The 17,420-nt window shown below is 35.2% G+C and overlaps 1 protein-coding gene across 2 annotated transcripts in view; it reads left to right on the forward strand.

Annotated features, from left to right (window-relative positions):
* The window catches only part of KCNT2 (potassium channel, subfamily T, member 2), a 734,552-nt gene that overhangs the window by 253,046 nt on the left and 464,086 nt on the right, over positions 1 to 17,420 (forward strand). For both annotated transcript variants that reach the window (XM_006892105.1, XM_006892106.1), the window contains exon 4: positions 16,223 to 16,271. In XM_006892105.1, coding sequence (XP_006892167.1) covers positions 16,223 to 16,271 — 49 coding nt within the window. The remainder of the gene's footprint in view (positions 1 to 16,222; positions 16,272 to 17,420) is intronic.

Genomic DNA, 17,420 nt, shown 5'->3' on the forward strand with positions numbered 1-17,420 from the left:
CTGTTCCACAATCAGCTCCTGGCCTAGTTTTCACAGCTGATATTGAGCTTCTCCAGCGGTTCTTTCCACATATGTAATCGATCTGATTCCTATGTATGCCATCAGGTGAAATCCAGGTATGACATACATATTCATGTACATATTATTTCATTCATGTACATAGTGGGTTTGGGTGTGTATGCTTCACACTTTCATTTATTGACAGGTTTCATACAATCATTCCCAAACATTGTGGTGTTTTGGTTTTGGTTTTTTTTTTTTTAAATTAATCACCATTGAACTATGCCCACCATTACCCCATTTTTTAAGGTCCCCACCAGATCTTTTCCATTTCCTTTACCCTCTTCTTCCACCCACTAAATTGTGTGACCCTGTGATTCCCCCCTGCTTACCGTCTTCCCCTCTGCTCCCAACCCTTCCATCCTTGTTCTGTGAGTATTATGATTTTAGCTGTTCATTTAGGACCATGATCTACTTGATAAAGTTTTTAGAATATGATGTGTAGTGTAACTCTCATATCATTTAAGTACATGGGAAAATCCAAGAATCCTAACACCTTTTTAAAAGGTACCATTTCCCTCCATTTGCTGGATTTTAGCACTCTTGTCTAATAGACAGTAAATATGTACACTAAACTCTGGCCTTTCAATTCTATTTTATTGGTCAACATATCTATCACTATTGAATTATCACGGTGATTTGGTTAGTATAAATTTATATAAAGATTTTAAAATGAAAAGTGATAGTCTGCCAACTGTGCTGTTCTTTTTAAAAATTATTTTTTGGGTCCCTTTGTAATTCTTTATAAATTTGAAGATTGGCTTTCCAATTCTGTGTAAGATGCTATTGGAATTTCAATAGAGATTGCATTAAATTTATAGATTGTTTTATGTAGTATTGACATTTTGATAAAATTAAGTTTTCCAAAACATGAGCATGGATGCTTTTCCATTTTCTTAGATTATCTCTACTTTATTCCAGTAACATTTTATTCTTTTCCATTTACTTAGATCATCTTTTTTTATTTCAATAATATTTTATTATTTGAGAGATTTTTTTCCTCTAGTTAAGTGAATTTCTTAGTATTTTATTCTTTTTGATGGTAGTATAAATAAAATTACTTCTTTCCTTTCTTATTCATATTGCATATTGCCAAAGTATTTTAAAATGTAAAATTTTTTACGATTGAACCTATATCTTGCTAATTTGGTGAACTCTTTTATTAACTCTACCTTTCCTGGATTTTTTTTTGGCCTGTTTATTCATAATATAATAGCCAGTACTCCTTTGAAATGACAAGACCCTGCTCAGAATGCTAAACCCCTTTCAACAGTATCTAATAACCTTTGTCTTCTATTTAACTTCATGTCCTGTTATTCACTTACCACTCTTTCTACTGTCACTTCCTGACTCTCCGTTTGTTCCTGTATCTTGGCAAATACATCACCAACTCAGTAATATTGTTCTTCCTATTGCTCAGACTCCCTTCTAGCATGTAATAGAATTGCTTTTTAAAATTTTTACTAAATATTTTAATTTTTGTAATCTCTTTACCATCAATTCCTGGGGCCTTGTTTTTTGCCAATTATTTCGCATCAGCTTGAACTTCAACGAATAGAGGCGAGGCTGTCCTAGATGTGCTCACCAAAGTTGTGCCAAGAAATCTGGAGGATAATCACCTTGCCATTTGACTGGAAGTCATCTGTATTTATTCCCAATCCAATGAAATGTGATTTGACAGAGTGTGGAAATTATTGAACAGTATCTTTGATATCACATGTAAGCAAGATTCTGCTGAATATTATCACAAAACTCCTGGAACAGCACATCCACAGAGCACTGCAAGAAATGCAGGCTGGGTTTAGAAAAGACAATGGTACTAGGGATATTATAGCTAATATTAGATGGATCTTGGCTGAAAGCAGGGAGTAACAGAGGTATGCATCTCCGTGTTTCACTCACAGTGCAAAGGCATTTGACTGTGTAGACCACAACAAAATGTGACTAACTCTGAGAAGAATGGGAATCCCAGAACATTTGATCATGCTTATGCGAAACCTATACTTAGACCAGGAGGCAGTCATCAGAACAGCATAGTTCAGAATTGGGAAGGGTGTGCTCCAGGGATGTGCCCAGTCTCCATACCTTTTCAGTATACATACAGAACAGATTATCTGGGAAGCTGAGCTTTATGAGGATAAATGTGGCATCAGGATTGGAGGAAGACTCATCAACAATCTGCATTATGTAGATGACATAACTCTGCTTGCTGAAACTGAGGAGGGATCTGAAGTGCTTTTTGCAGAAGGTCAAGGAATATAGCCTTCAATATGGATTGAAGCTCAAGTTCAAGAAAACAAAGATTCTCACCACTGGGCTGATTGGTAGCATCATAATAGATGGTGAAGATACTGAAATTTTTAACAGTTTTCATTTGCTTGGCTCCGCAACAACATTCTTGTTACCAGCAACCAGGGAATTAAAAGATGAATTGCATTAGGAAAGTCGGCTGTCAGAGACCTCTCCAAAGTACAGATGAACAGTGATGTCATTCTGGAGACTAAGGTGTGCCTGATACAGTCCATAGTCTTTGCAATCACTTGCTAGGGATGATAGAAGGAGAATTGATGCCTTGCGCTGAGGTGTTGGAGAACTGTATTGAATACACCATGGACTGCTAAGACAAACAGGTTCAACCTAGAGAGGGTGATACCAGGCTTATCCTTGAAGGCAAGGATTCTGAAGTTTCATCTGACTTACTTTGGACAAGGAAGGACCAGACCTTGGAGAGGGAAGTTATGCTTAGGAGGATTGAGCGACAGGGCAGGAGAGGAAGACCCTTGATGAGATGGATTGATTCAGTGACTGGGGTAATGGGTGTAGGTATGTCAGAGACAATAAGATTAGCAAGGGATCGAGCAGGTTTAGGGCTGTTGTACATAGTCGCAGGTGACTCGACGGCACATAACAACAACAACAACAACAACAACAACAATCTCTTTACCTAAACACACCATTTAAAATTTTCATCTTCTCACATTAATTTTCCCCTTTTGTTTTCGTTACCTAATCATCTACACAAAAATTTATATCACAGTTTAGGGGACTGTTCTTGTTAGACGTCATCAAGTTGAAAACAACTTATTGTGACCCTATGAAGAACAGGTCTGAGCCTCTCCCTGTCATGTGCATCCTCACCATCTCTGGCTCATACTTGAGACCATTGTTACAGTTCCTGTGACTTTCCTTTCTGAGGGCGGCCTAGTGGTAAAAAATTGCACTGCCAACCCAAAGGCACATGTTTTCTTTCAATCTGCCACTTGCAAGATGGTAATCTTCTGTGCACTTAACTGCCTCTGAAAACCTGCTGGAATGTCACCTATGAGTTGATTCTGACTTAATGGTACATAACAATGACCACTTTTCTATGCATCATGTCCTTTCCCAAATACTAGCTTTCTAACAACATACCTTAAATATGTTAGCTTTATCATCCTTGCCTCTAAGAAGCACACTGGTTGTACTTTCTCAAAACTCTAATTGCTTGTTCTCTTGGTAGTCCATAGATATTCACTACACTTTTCCAACATCACAGCTCAAAGGTATCAATTCTTTTGTTATCCTTATTCATTGTTCAACTTTCAGACGTGTAGTAAATAACTGGAAAGATCATGACTTGAATTTGTTGTACCTTTAAGCTAACTTCATTACTCCTTAGAACTTTGGAGATCTTTGACAGTAGATTTACCCCATGTAACATATCTTCTGAGCTCTTGGCCACGTAAACCAATTAGGTTGATTGTAGATCTAATCAAGAAAAAAAAATATTGTCAACTTCAATCTTTTCTTTATCCATAATGATGTTGTCTATTGGCCCAGTGGTGGAAATTTTTGAGGTTTTTTTTTCATGTTGTGATACAGTCTGTATTGTAGTCTACACTACTTGATCTTCTGTCAAATGAGTTTCAAGCCTTCTTTACTTTCAACAAGCAAGGTTATGTCATCTGCATAATGCAGATTGTTGAAAAGTCTTCTCCCAATTCTGATGCCACATTCTTCTTCCTATAGTCCAGTTTTCCGGATCATTGTTCAATAGACAAATTGATCAGAAATAGAAAAAAAGATACAGGCTTGATGCACACCTTTCTTGATTTTAAAGGAAACTAGAAGACCAAATTCAGGGTTCTATCTCTGGAGTAATGCTTTCTCCCTGTGTTAACTCTGGTTGAAGGTCCTTGTTTCCTTTCTGTATTGTCAAGTCTGGCATTTGTTGTAGATCTCCATATGTTTTAGCCTGCTGTTTTGTCAGTAGTTCTCACTACAGGAACCTGGGTTCAAAGGACTTGCTTTGTTTCTGAATTTTTTTTTTCTGTTGTTCTGTGTTTGCCCTTTCTCAGTTTGCTTCTTTTTCATTCTCTTATAGAATAAATATTTTATGTTGATACATGACCCAACCAAGTAAACTCACATTTGTTGGACAACTGATACAGTGCAGTGGGTTTTTGTCAAAATGACTTTCCTAACCCATTGACTTTGACTTTTACTACACGACTAGGGAACATACAAACAAAGTTATGCAGATTATTAATTGGTTAGTATTATTCATGGGGATATGTTAATGATGGGATTGGTTAGTATTATCATCCTGCTAGGCTTACACTAAGTAGAGTTAGAGGTAGAATAGGGAAAGTTTGTCTACCCACAAGAAAGAAGACTTGTGTCCATCATGGTGCCATTTGGACTAGAAATTCTTATGAAATTTGGCCTAGGATCTAGATGAGAACTGCAGTAGCAGTGAAACACCAGAGACCTACGTGCGAAAGATCTAACCTAAGACTCCTGCCATAAGAACTAGAACCAGAGGCAGAGACAAGATTTTTGCCTGGACTTACTAGAAAATGAGGAGGGGGAATGCCATAACTGACTAATTTAAGAGAACTTCGCAAAATTGGCCTAAAGCCTCAATGCTCAAGGTAAAAGGACTTTCCAGTCTATCTGAGAAACAGCTTTGTGTTTCCAATCTGATTTGTAACCTAACTACTTCATCAATAACTGCAGAATCATAAGCATTGTGTGTATGTTCGTGTGACTATTGCAATGGATTAGCTGATCCAGTAGCAAATTGGTGGAGAGCCTAGCATTGATGGCAAGTGTTGCAATTCAAAGAATCAGGTTTGGGAGTGTGGAGACAGGTATAACCTCGTAGCAATCAGTTTTGTGCTGTTGTGAATGAAAACTTTTCCCTATGATGGCATTAGTGGAGGTCAGATAAGGCCATAGATGAGTAAGTGGAGGTTAGAATTGCCCACTTTTAATAGGTGCATAATTCTGTTCATAACACTCTTTATGTTTTTCCATTGCCTTTATCTCTTCCATATAGTCTAGGTATTTTCACTGTGGTCTTTTTTATTATTTCTGTGTATTCATATGTGTTAAATTTGTATTTCATAAAGCCAAGGATTACTATTGGATTCCCAAGACTGAAAACAAAGAGGCACTTAAAAGTTACCTACCTAAGAATAAATGAATGAATAAAGGAATAAATGAAACTGTTATCATTTCAGTTGTGTTTACTTGACTTACTAGCTGCCTACTCCAGTCAGACTGACCTAGTTGAAGTAATTTCAATTTAGCTGGTTGTTCTTGTCCTTGGGCCTTTGAACATGCTGCTGCTCATTTTTAGAAATCCTTTTTTCCATTTCCGCCTTTCCCTGCTCCTCTTCATAAGCTAATTTCAATATTCTAAGGCCTATAGAATAGCACTTTATTAGCTAACATTTTCTCTGAAACTCATACTGATATTGTAGTCTGTGGTTCAATACTCTGGATCAGGAGTGGTTTATGTATTACTCCCAAACACTTGTATTTATTTCTGTCATTACACCTATTCTATTGTCCTAGTTACTTCTTTGTCTCACTACCTGCACATAACATAATATAACAAACATAACATAACAACAAAAGTCACGATCATAAGGAGCTCTGATCAGGGTCAGTGGCTCATCCACCAGCTGAAAAATAAGCAGCATCTTCCTGTAAAGATTTATTTCCTTGAAAAACCAATGGTGGGTCCCTGTGAGTTGAAATCAACTTCATGATAATGCCTTTGGAGTGATGGAATGATGGTTGAAAGTAATTAATAGTGTTATACAATCATGGCTAATGCCTAGAGACTTCAGTGTATGTTATATTTATTATGTTATAGTTATCTTTTTTTTACTATTAAAATGGTTCACAGTATAAATCCTTTTAAAAATATACTGATTTTACAGTTTGCTGATTTAGAAATTATATGTGCATTAGAAAGATCTGAGAAGCATAAAAAAAGGCAAGATAGGGTCCTTCCAAAGGTAAAAGGGCACTGCAGGGTTATAGCAGAGAACAATTATATTACTTGAAATTATTAAGAGGAACAAGTTTCCTACAATTAACTTCTATACTATATTACTAAGAATATTCAGCTGTAATTATAGAGGATATACATTTGAAAAATCAGATTACTGCAATTAAAAGCACAATAAAATACCTTATGATTCCATTTAAATACAATGTTCTATTCAGTGCCCTTATGTCAATGCAGGATTGGATAATGAAAAACAGAAAAGGTCTTTATGGGTGCAGGCCCAATTTTAGAATAATAAGGCTAATTCAGCAAAGAGATTTATTTAATTATAGCTTCTGACATGATAAATCTGCAGATATTTTTGTGGTGATTTGTTTTATTTTGAAGTCCCTTCAACTGGTCATAATTTATATGAACATTCTGTAAGGCTGGGCAAAATTAAAACACTTAATATATTTTTTACTGTTAAATGTACAAAACTTCAAATGACAAGCTCTGATGAAAACGTGTTGTAGTTAGGTTTCCTCGAGTCAAGTACAACTCATAGTGATTCTATGAATGACAAATATGAACCCTGCCCTGTCCTATGTCATCCTCTTCAACTCTGCTACACTAGAGCCCATTGTTAACAGTCACTGTGTCAATATGTCTCATCTCATTGAGGGTCTTCCCCACTTTCACTGACCCTTCAATCTTTTGAGTGATGTCCTTTATTAAGAACTTGTCACTTCTAACAACTTGATGTACACATAGTCTGTCAGATGTGATTTTAAAATGTTAGCTGCAGAAAATACATTTCTAGCTCATGTTTATGAATTACACTGACAAATAAGGCTCATTGACTTGACTCATTGCCTTCTGGTGCTGTTATTTTCTTATTGTGTCAACAGTCATGTATCCTTTTCTACTTTTAACAATGACAAAATGACTATTATTTTTTGACATCAGGTGAAACATATGACTGTATTTGGTTATTACAGTATTTGGATTAAAACCAGTGTGTAAGGAAGACTCTCAACTAGATGTGGGTAGTGTGGCTGTGACAATAACCTTGAACATAGCAGAAATCCTGAGGATGGCACAGTACAAGGAGATATTCAAATGTGTTATACATAGGGTTACTATGGAGCATAGTCAACTTGATGGCATATAACAAAATTAGGAGTTCTATGTTACTAAAATATAACCAATTTTCTTCTTAATATGTTAACCATCATTAAAAGAAGACTTATAAAAGAAGAATTATAATTCTGATAGTATTTGATAAACTTAAAACAATAATGTAGACTTTTTGGACAAGAGTATCTTCTCTCAAAAAAAAAAAAAAAGAGTATCTTCTCTCTAATGCAGAGTGGTCCCTGGGTGACGCAAACGATATATACACATTTAACTGTTTATCAAAAGGTTCAAGTCCACTTTGGGGGGCTTTTGGAAGTAAAAACTGGCAATGTACTTCTGAAGAGTCAGTCTTTGGAAACTCCACGGTACATAGTTGTACTCTGACCTTTTGGAAATCATCATGAGTAAAATTATTGCAAAATCTTCTTGATGTATTTGCAAATCTCTCACTAATCTTAAACACCACCATTACTTTGTTTTTTGACACATACTAAATTTTGTATATTTTTCTCAAAGCAGAGTCTTTATTGTAATAACACCAATTCTCTATATTTTAGTTTTGAATCTTTATAACTTACCTCACTGATTAGGATATTATATTTCTGATAATACAATGGACAGTTATATTAGTTTTTCCAAAAATTGTCAGAAGGGAAGTTCATCTCAAATTTGTGATATAAATAATTTGTCTTATGTTCATGTCTATGCTTGAAATACTATCCTTATTAACTTCATTTAAGAGTTTACCAAATGATCTTTGTACTATTTAATATATTCACAGCTTGGCTCGTATCCTTTATGTTACTTGCTACCCCTTAGGGCGGACTGTAAATGTGCTATGAAAAATGACAGAGGCTAAATATCACCAACTTTTTTGTTTTCCAGTCCCACTGAGTTTTCCATTGTTTGATATGGTTCTTTTAGCTTTCTGTCTGATGTGTCATGAATGAGTTTCATCTATACATCTTGTTTTAATTTTGGATAATCAAATGAGACAAATTTGCTTTTTTGATAGCTTATTATTTTAACTCATTCTCTTCCTTATTGCTGTCAAACTGGTTCCTTTTCGTAGTTGACCCTACCTTATGTTTCTAGGCTTTAAATCTCAAAGGAGATTTTCCCATCTTTTTCCCCATGACCCTCTTGTTAATTCAAACTACCAGAGAACTGAGGTCTTTAAGTAGTGTATTTTTTTTTAAAGCCATGAAGTCATTCTCCGTAATCTAATCTTGCCATCAAAATCAGTGTTTTTCTCTCAAGTCTTATTTATTCTTAGATAAACTGTGTCATTTCTAAGCTTAGAGTAATATCCCAGTACAAAGAAAATGTTATACTTTATAACTCTTTTTTTAAAATTTTATTATTTTGTGAGTGTGTGTGTACCATCAAATAGGATCTGACTGGTACAGGAGGAGATTGCCCCTCCTTCTCCAGCACAGCATCTGGTGGATTCGAACCTCATACCTCTGGGATTGCAGTGCAGCTTCTTGCCACTAGGCCACCAGAGCCCCCTTATACTCTAGAACTCTTAATAAATAGATGTCAATTATAAATTTTCCTTTGTAAGTAGCCTACAAGTTTTTCTTTAGCAATATATTTAAGAATATTGGCAAAATTGCTGTTTATTATCCTTCTTAGTATAAATACTTTTTCCCCATTTTATAGATCTGTGTTCTGTCTTCATTTGTGCATACATGTTTTTGTTCTGATTTCTCAAGTTCCATTGATAATTTAAAAGAAGTGTTAAAAAAATCCCTTGTTCCTGTGTTTTTGGGCCATATTTTTGCCTTCCTTGCTCTAGCTCTTCATTTATTTTGTGCAAATATTTGTTCAGCATGTATCTAATATTCATGTGCACATGTTCCTAAAGCGTATACCTAGGAGAAGTTTGAGATGACAACAGTAAGTAAAAGAGATACCGTATTAGGTCTTCAGAAATTTGCATATAAGTGAGTAGTTTCATTCAAAATTTATTTTACAACTTACTAGGGAACTTTGTTAGCCTTATGGTAACGAGCTGTGCGGCCAAGCTAAAGGGACAAAATTTAAATCCTTGAGCTGTTCTGCAGAAGGAAAATAGGCAATCTTTTCCTGTGCAGTTTACTGTCTTTAAAAACCCACTGAAGGGTCAGCCAAGTCTTTCTGACTCATTGACACTCAATCCAAAAAAAACCCACAAACATTACCGTGATGAGTATTGACAGTGTATAATATGACCTCAATGATTCGTGGGCAATTGTGAACAAAGAAATCTTTACTAGTAAGAGTTTTGCTGTGGGCCCTAAAATGAGGGGAGGATATTTATAAATGACTTGTGTTTAGAACATTCTGTGAGCAGTTCAGTAAGTCTAAGAATGTCAGCTAACAGATTTTTTTTTAATCCTAATAAAAGTGTGAAGACCATAAGCAGTTCAGTGAAGTAATCTATAATGTCTTTTGAATAGTCAGTGAGATCAACATTAGGAAAAAACCTGAAGATGAACTTGCAGGGTCTCCAGCAGTAGGATTTTGTCAGAATCCAATTGTGAAAATCTATAGCAGAGATTAATGAGGTTGTGATGGTGTAGATGAAGAGCTGTTAATAAATTTTATAGATATTTGATGGAAATAATTGAGAAGTTTATTGACTAATAGATTAAATATTAGCAGATCTAAGAAAGTAAAATATAAATGTAACATCTAAATTTTGGTATTTGTTGTTATTGTTCGTGTCACTGAATCTAATACAACTCAGAAAGACTCTATGAACAATAGATGTAAACCTTGCTCTACCTTGTGCCATCTGCATGTTTTCCCTCATACTTAAATAAGTCCATTATTGCAGTAAGTGTGTAAATCTATTTTATTGCAGGTCTTCCTCTCTTTTGCTAACCTATTAACGTTCCCAGTATAACTTTTTCTTGTCTAAAAATATATTCATAATATGTGAGATGAAGTTGTAGCATCTTACTCTAAGATATAGATATTGCCTAGGGAGCAAAAAATGGGCCATTGAGGTGCAGAACCATGAACACCTCTCTCAAAGGACCAAAGAGAGTGAAAAAAGCACTGCCCCTCATTACCTCAGAGCAGAAAGTAGTCCAGCACTGCGGTGCTTCTAGGGACACACCAGTAGCAAGAGGTCTGATATTTATCTTTCACTCACAGCCTTTACTCACAGTTGTGGTACTGAGAATGGAGTTTATTAGGCAAATAAGTTGGAGAGTGGGGGAGGCAAGCACTATCTTACAATAAAAATTCAGCTTTTATCCAATAGTTCTAAACCAGATTAACAGCAAAACACAGTCTTTAATTAATAATAATCCTGATTTCAATTCAGCAGTCAAATCCAAATCATCCAGCAAGATTTGTCTCAGAGAAGTAAGTTAGATTCTCCTTCAAGCATCGGGCAATAAAAGCCAAAACCTTTAAGTGGTGTTCATCTCAGGGCTCCTCTTGTTACACCTTGCCACAGTTTCTCCACAGCAATGCCAGTGTCTCCACCACCATCAGCAGGGTCTTGCTCTCCACAGGTTATTGTTCCAGAATCCCTCAATTTTTGCCCTTCAGACTAGGAAGCCTTGCTCTCCTCTACCCCCCCCACCCCCCCCCCCCCCCCACAACCCCCCCGTTGTTGATGATTTGCAAAACCATTAAGGTAATTAAGGTAGCCTGCAATTAAGGTAGTTGGGGACCATAGGGGTTTAACATAATGGCTAAAAAAAACCCCAACTTTAGGCTAATTTCACAGATATCCAATACCCTTCTTTACCACCACAATTTGAAGGTCTTGGTCTTCTTTTTTTTTGCTCATCTATTGTCCATCATGCAGCTGCATAATAAGAAATTTAAAATATCATGACTTAGATCAAACATACCTTAGTCTTTAAACTTAAATTTTGCTTTTTAACACTTTGACACATAATTTCCAACAAACAAATACTCTTTTGATTTTTGACTATTGCTATGAAGGCTGTTAGTTTTTTTAACCCAGGTAAAATCAAAATCATTAACAACTTCAATCTTTTCTGATTTTGGTACTATTTACTGAAGTGTGGAAAACCAAAAGAAGAATAATTTTCTGGAAATAAGTCTTACGGTTTTGTTGGAGAAATTGAAGATAATAACACTTAACCAGATAGACGTGATATTCTAGAACTTTTAGAGTGCTTTTAAAAATTTCGAGATATTTGAAAATGCAAACTTTAAAGAAAATGGATTTTTCTTTGTTATTATTCTGCATATTGCCTCAAAGAAAATTCCCATGGACTGAAAATATTTTATAAAACTCTTTACATCATATTTTATAACTCTAAAAAGTGAATGCTGTATTGGAAGCTTTTAATTGACATTTATATTTTAAAAAATGCAACTATGGTTTCCCAACCATTTAGCTAATTCTATTACAAATAATGTAAAGAATATTAGATGTAAATTGTAGAAAATTATAACAAGTAGGAAATTAAAAGACTTCTATTATTTGCAGCGTATTTCTGATTCCGAGATGATACATTTTTCAAGGGGAGTTTAAGAACACTGACTCTCTCCTTCCACTTCTTATTATTTTATGCTAATCTCAAGTTTTTTTGTTAATATGGTAAATATTTTATAAAATTAAAATGTGGAGTATTATTATGATCTATGAATCTGAGTTACTTTGCTTGTTCTGGTTTTTCTTACTGCTACATTTGTATTGCCTACCTGTTCATAACACTAAACTCTTACAGCTAATACCTACTGGATCTAATTACCATTCAGTTCATTGTGACTCTTGGAAACGTCATGTTTTTTAGACTTTACAGACATCTTAAGACTTTAATACAGAGTTGATGAACAATATATTTGAGGTTTTGAGGTTTCACTGAGTTGCTATAATAATTAAATAATAACTAAATAAATTCGCTAAATTATTTACTTATAACAGAGGGATTGGAACTTCAGACTCACTCAAAGCAATCTCAGTTCTATAGGGTGTTTTTGAAAGGTCACAGCCTTGACCTTTCTCTAGAGCAATTGAATGATTATAGACTAGAGAGCATGGATAGCCTAGGGGCAAGAAGCTGCAATCCTGAAACACTTGGTTTGAATCCACCAGCTCCTCCACAGGAGAAGGATAAGTAATCTTCTTCTGTGCAATTAACTGCCTCTAAAATCCCTGAGGAGGGTCAATTATGGGTCAGTTTCAACTTGATGGTGTGCAACAATAACAACAGTGCAGTTACTAGGGAGGCCCGGTGGCCTAGTGATAAGGGTTTGTGCTGCCAACAGAAAGGCATATGGCTTGAACGCATTAGATTCTCTATCAAAGAGAGATAAGTAGTCTCCTCTTGTGTGATTTACAGCCTCTGAAAATTCATCAGAGTTACCTCATCATCAGCAATGAGTCATTTCTGACTTGATAGCCATTAACAATAAAAAAAAAATCCCAACAATATAATTACTATGGAGTAAAGTTATCACACATAGAGTCACCAAGAGTTGGGATAAACTGTATAAAAACGGTTTCTTTATATTTTCTTTGTATGTATTTATATTTTGTAATCATTCTATATCTTGTTAATACAAGAAAATAAAAATAAAATTAAATGTTATTTTTCCTGGGTTGTTGTTGTAGTTGTTAGGTGCCATCGAGTATGACTCATAGTGACGCTATGAATAAAATATCTGAAACCAGTCCTGTCCTGTACCATCGTCACATTTCCTGACACATAAGAACCCATTGCAGCAATCGCCTTGTCAATCCACCTGGTTGAGGGTCTTCTCCTTTGTCTCCATCCTTCTCAACAGCATGTCCTTCTCCAAGGAATAGCACCTCCTAGCAATATGTCCAAAGTATGTTAGGCAAAGCCTTATCATTCTTGCCTCCAAAGAGCACTCCAATCGCACCCTCTCCAAGACATATCTTATTTTCTTGGCCGTCTGTGGAATGTTCAGTGGGTTTCTCCAACACCACAGCTCAAAGGAAGCAATTCTTTTTCTTTCATCCTTATTCATTGTCCAGGTCTCGGATGCATAGCTAGTAATTGGAAAGACCATGGCCTGAATCAGATGCTACTTAGTCCTCAAACTGACATCACTACTTCTCAATAATTTGGAAAGGTCCTTAACTGCAGATTTTCTCATTGCAATGTGTTTCCTTATTTCCTGATTGCTCATACCAATGGTGTTAATTTTGGACCCCAGCAAGATGATGCTGTTGACAGTTTCAACCTCCTCTCCACCCATCATGATATTACATATTGGTGCAATGGCAAGAATCTTTGTTTTCTTGATATTGAGACACAATCCATACTGAAGGCTGCATTCCTTGATCTTTTGTAATAAGTATTTCAAATCTTCCTCACTTTCAGCAAACAAGGTTGTGTCATCTGCATAACAGGTTATTGATGAGTCTCCCTCTAATCCTGATGCCACACTCCTCTCCATATAGTCCAGCTTCTTGGATAATTTGATAATTTGCTCAGCATATAGATTGAACAGGTATGGAGACAGACTACATCCCTGACACACTCCCTTCCCAATTCCAAACCATGCAGTTCTCCCTTGCTCCTTTCCTACAACAGCCTCCCGGTCCAGGTATAGGTTTCTCATGAGCACAATTAAGTGCTTTGGAATTCCCATTCTTCTCAATGTCAGTCACAACTTGTCATGGTCCACACAGTCAAATCTGTTTGCATAGTCAATAAAGTACAAATAGGCATTCATTTTTCTGGTAGTCCTTACTTTCAGCCAGAACATTGCAAATTTCACTTGAAGTGCTGGCAATTCCCTATTTATGTATTACTGTTCCAGACATTTTTTAATGTTTTTCAGCAATATTTTCCTAGCATGTGATATCAATGCTATTGCTTGATTAGTTTCCACAAGAGTTGGGTCACTCTTCTTGGGAGTAGGAACAAATACAGACCTCTTCCAATCCGTTGGCCAGACAGCCATCCTCCAAATTTCCTGGCATAAACTGGTGAGTGCATCCAAGGCTGCATCCATTAATTGAAACTAATTAATTATTATCCTATCAATTCGTGAGGCCTTATTTTTTTCTAATGCTTTCTATGCACCTTCCACTTTCTCTTCATGACCATTGGTTCCTGTTCATATGGTACTACCTGAAATCTTTCATTGCCAGTTCTTTCTGGTACCTCAACTCTGTGTATTCACTTCTTTTTGATGCTTTCTGGGTCATTCAATACATTGAACATTGCTACATGAGGCCTAAATTTTTTTTTTCAGTTCTTTCAGCTTGAGTAATGCAAAGAGAATTCTTCCCTTTTTATTTTCCAAATCCAGGTCTTTGCACATTACATTATAATACTTTGCTTTGTCCTCCCGAGCTTCCCTTTGAAACTGCCTATTCAGCTCTTTTACTTTGACATGTTTTCCTCTAGATTTGGCTTCCTGACATAAAAGAGTGCATAATGTGCAATTTTTAGAGTCTCTTCTGACATCCATTTCATTTTTTTTCTTTCTCCTCTGTTTTTGTAATGACCTTATGCTTTCTTCATGAATAATATCCTTGATATCACCCCTCAGCTAATGTGGTCTTCTACCATTGGTGTTCAATACCTCAAACCGATTCTTAAGATGGTGATGATGATATTCTGATGTAATTAATTCAAGATCACATCTTGGTTTCTGTGGACTTATTTTAATTTTCTTTGGCCTCAATTTTAACTTGCATATGAGTAACTGATGATTTGATCCACAGTCTGCCCTGGCTAGTTTTGACTGCTGATATTGAACTTTTCGAACAATTTCTTTCATAAAGTAGTCAATCTGATTCCTATGAAGCCCAATGAGTAAAAGTCAAGTGTAAAGTCATCTTCTGTATCTTAGAAAAAGCATTAACTAGGAATAAATAATTGTAAATACAAAATCCATTATATTTCATTCATTATATTTCCAACCTCATTTCTATCACCAAGCCAATATTTTACAATTACTGTTCTTTCTTCATTGTTTCCTACTTTTGCATTCCAGTTACCAATTATCATTAGCACATTTTGACTGCATGTTCTTTCAATTTTAGACTTCAAAATTTGGTACAAATTCTCAGTTTCTTCTTCTTTGGCACTAGATATAGGAGCATATACTTGAATAAAAATTGTCATGCTAACAAGTCTTCCCTGTATGCATATAGATATTATTTTATCACAATATTGTATTTCAGGATAGAACTGGAAATTGACTTTTTGACTATGAATGCAACACCCTTCTTCTGTTTTTCATTCCCTGCATAATGTATCATATGATTATCTGATTCAAAGTGGCCAGACCTCTTCCATCACATCTCACTAATAACTAGTGTGTCAATATTCATGTCTTCCATTTTATTTTTAACAATATCCAATTTCCCAACAATCAAGCTACAAGCATTCCAAGTACCAGTTGTTAAACAATGTTTGTTATTTATTTTCCTGGGAAGGACTCAGTCATTGCTAAAAAGGAAATGAAGTATAATTCATTCTTATTTCATTTCAATTTCATTTTTTTCTTTTTTATGTTTCTTATTGTAATTATATTGGAACTAATGGCTACTAGTTTTCTGAGGCTATTAATCACATGGGAGGAGATTTCCCATTTTTCTCCTATAGAGTTACTGGTGAATTTGAACTACCAGAAGATGTGGCCATTGGTTTAGGAGCGCAACTCCCTACAAAATAGGCTATCAAAAAGTACTTATTTTTTATGATAACATTATACAAATATTTGAAACTTGAATTTTTGAAGCAAATGCATTTATATCATTTCTGTGATTATTAACATGTTATTATTCTTTCATAGGTCTCATATCTTTTGGGTGAACAGAAGCCTACCTTTATGGGGACTACAGGTTATGTATCATTTTGTGTTATGTCTATACTTTGATATTAGTTTATATTCCATAAATAAATAAATAATATTTTATGTAAAATATTGATATTTAAGATAAGTTTACTATATACCTAAATGCGTCTTGAACATGGTTTAGATGAAAAAAACCTTTTCCCACTTGTTTAATCAACTATGCATTATAGCTTTTGAGTATTCTGTTTATCAGGATTAGGCTTCAGGAAATTTTAATTAGTAGAGAGAAAACCAGTGTCTTATGACTTTATAAGCTTTCCCACACAACTTTTGCTGTTTCTGTAGTGTAACCTTTGAAAGTGAAATACACAGCTTAGTCTCCTACCTCTACCACCTGTGTGTCAAGGCGCATAGTCTGCCTCAAACCCTGATGAATTACTCACACTGAGACTTGGAGACTTTTGTGGATACTTCCACCTGTATTCAGCTCTGTCCTAATAGGCTCTAAGGTAATTCACCAGTCATGCATCATAATCAAATGCTTTTAATCAAAACCAAAGAAAATTCTAAAACCAGCTCATTTAAAATTAAATATTTCTTACCAGTAGCACCATGGGCTAGTTTTTCTTTGGAGACTATGCAAGCAACAAGAAAATGGAAGGCATGCATAAAACAATGGAAGGGGGAAAAATTACCAACCAAAAATCACACATACAGTAAAATTGTATTTCAGAATTGTCTTTCAACAATTATGCAGACAATGTGCATAGAAAAGCAGAAAATACAGGAATTTGTAAAAACCTAGTTGACCTGATAAGAGACTTTAAAAGCATTCCTTAATATAGAAAACAAATGTCAACTTGAGATAAAGACAAAAGACAGTCATTCAAATGTCAACCTACATAATGATTTCACAAAATAAAATCCAGCTCTAAAATGCATATCATAGGAAAAGAGGGATGTTAAGGTGCAAACGACAATCATAAAATACAAAAGTGGAGAACTTCATTGTGTGGATAAAATCTGGCCAAATTCAAGACAAAATAGACCTTTTTAAATGAAAGAAGATAAAACTAAAATTCAGGGAAAACATAACATTGATATACCTACTTACCAAAATAAAGAAGAAAATTAGAGACCTAATAAACACAAAAATACCAACAGCTATTTGTAGGTCTTAATAGAAGGGAAAAAA

The sequence above is a fragment of the Elephantulus edwardii genome, unplaced genomic scaffold, assembly GCF_000299155.1.
Source record: "Elephantulus edwardii isolate Elephantulus edwardi_28Jun2011 unplaced genomic scaffold, EleEdw1.0 scaffold00110, whole genome shotgun sequence".
NCBI lineage: Eukaryota > Metazoa > Chordata > Mammalia > Macroscelidea > Macroscelididae > Elephantulus > Elephantulus edwardii.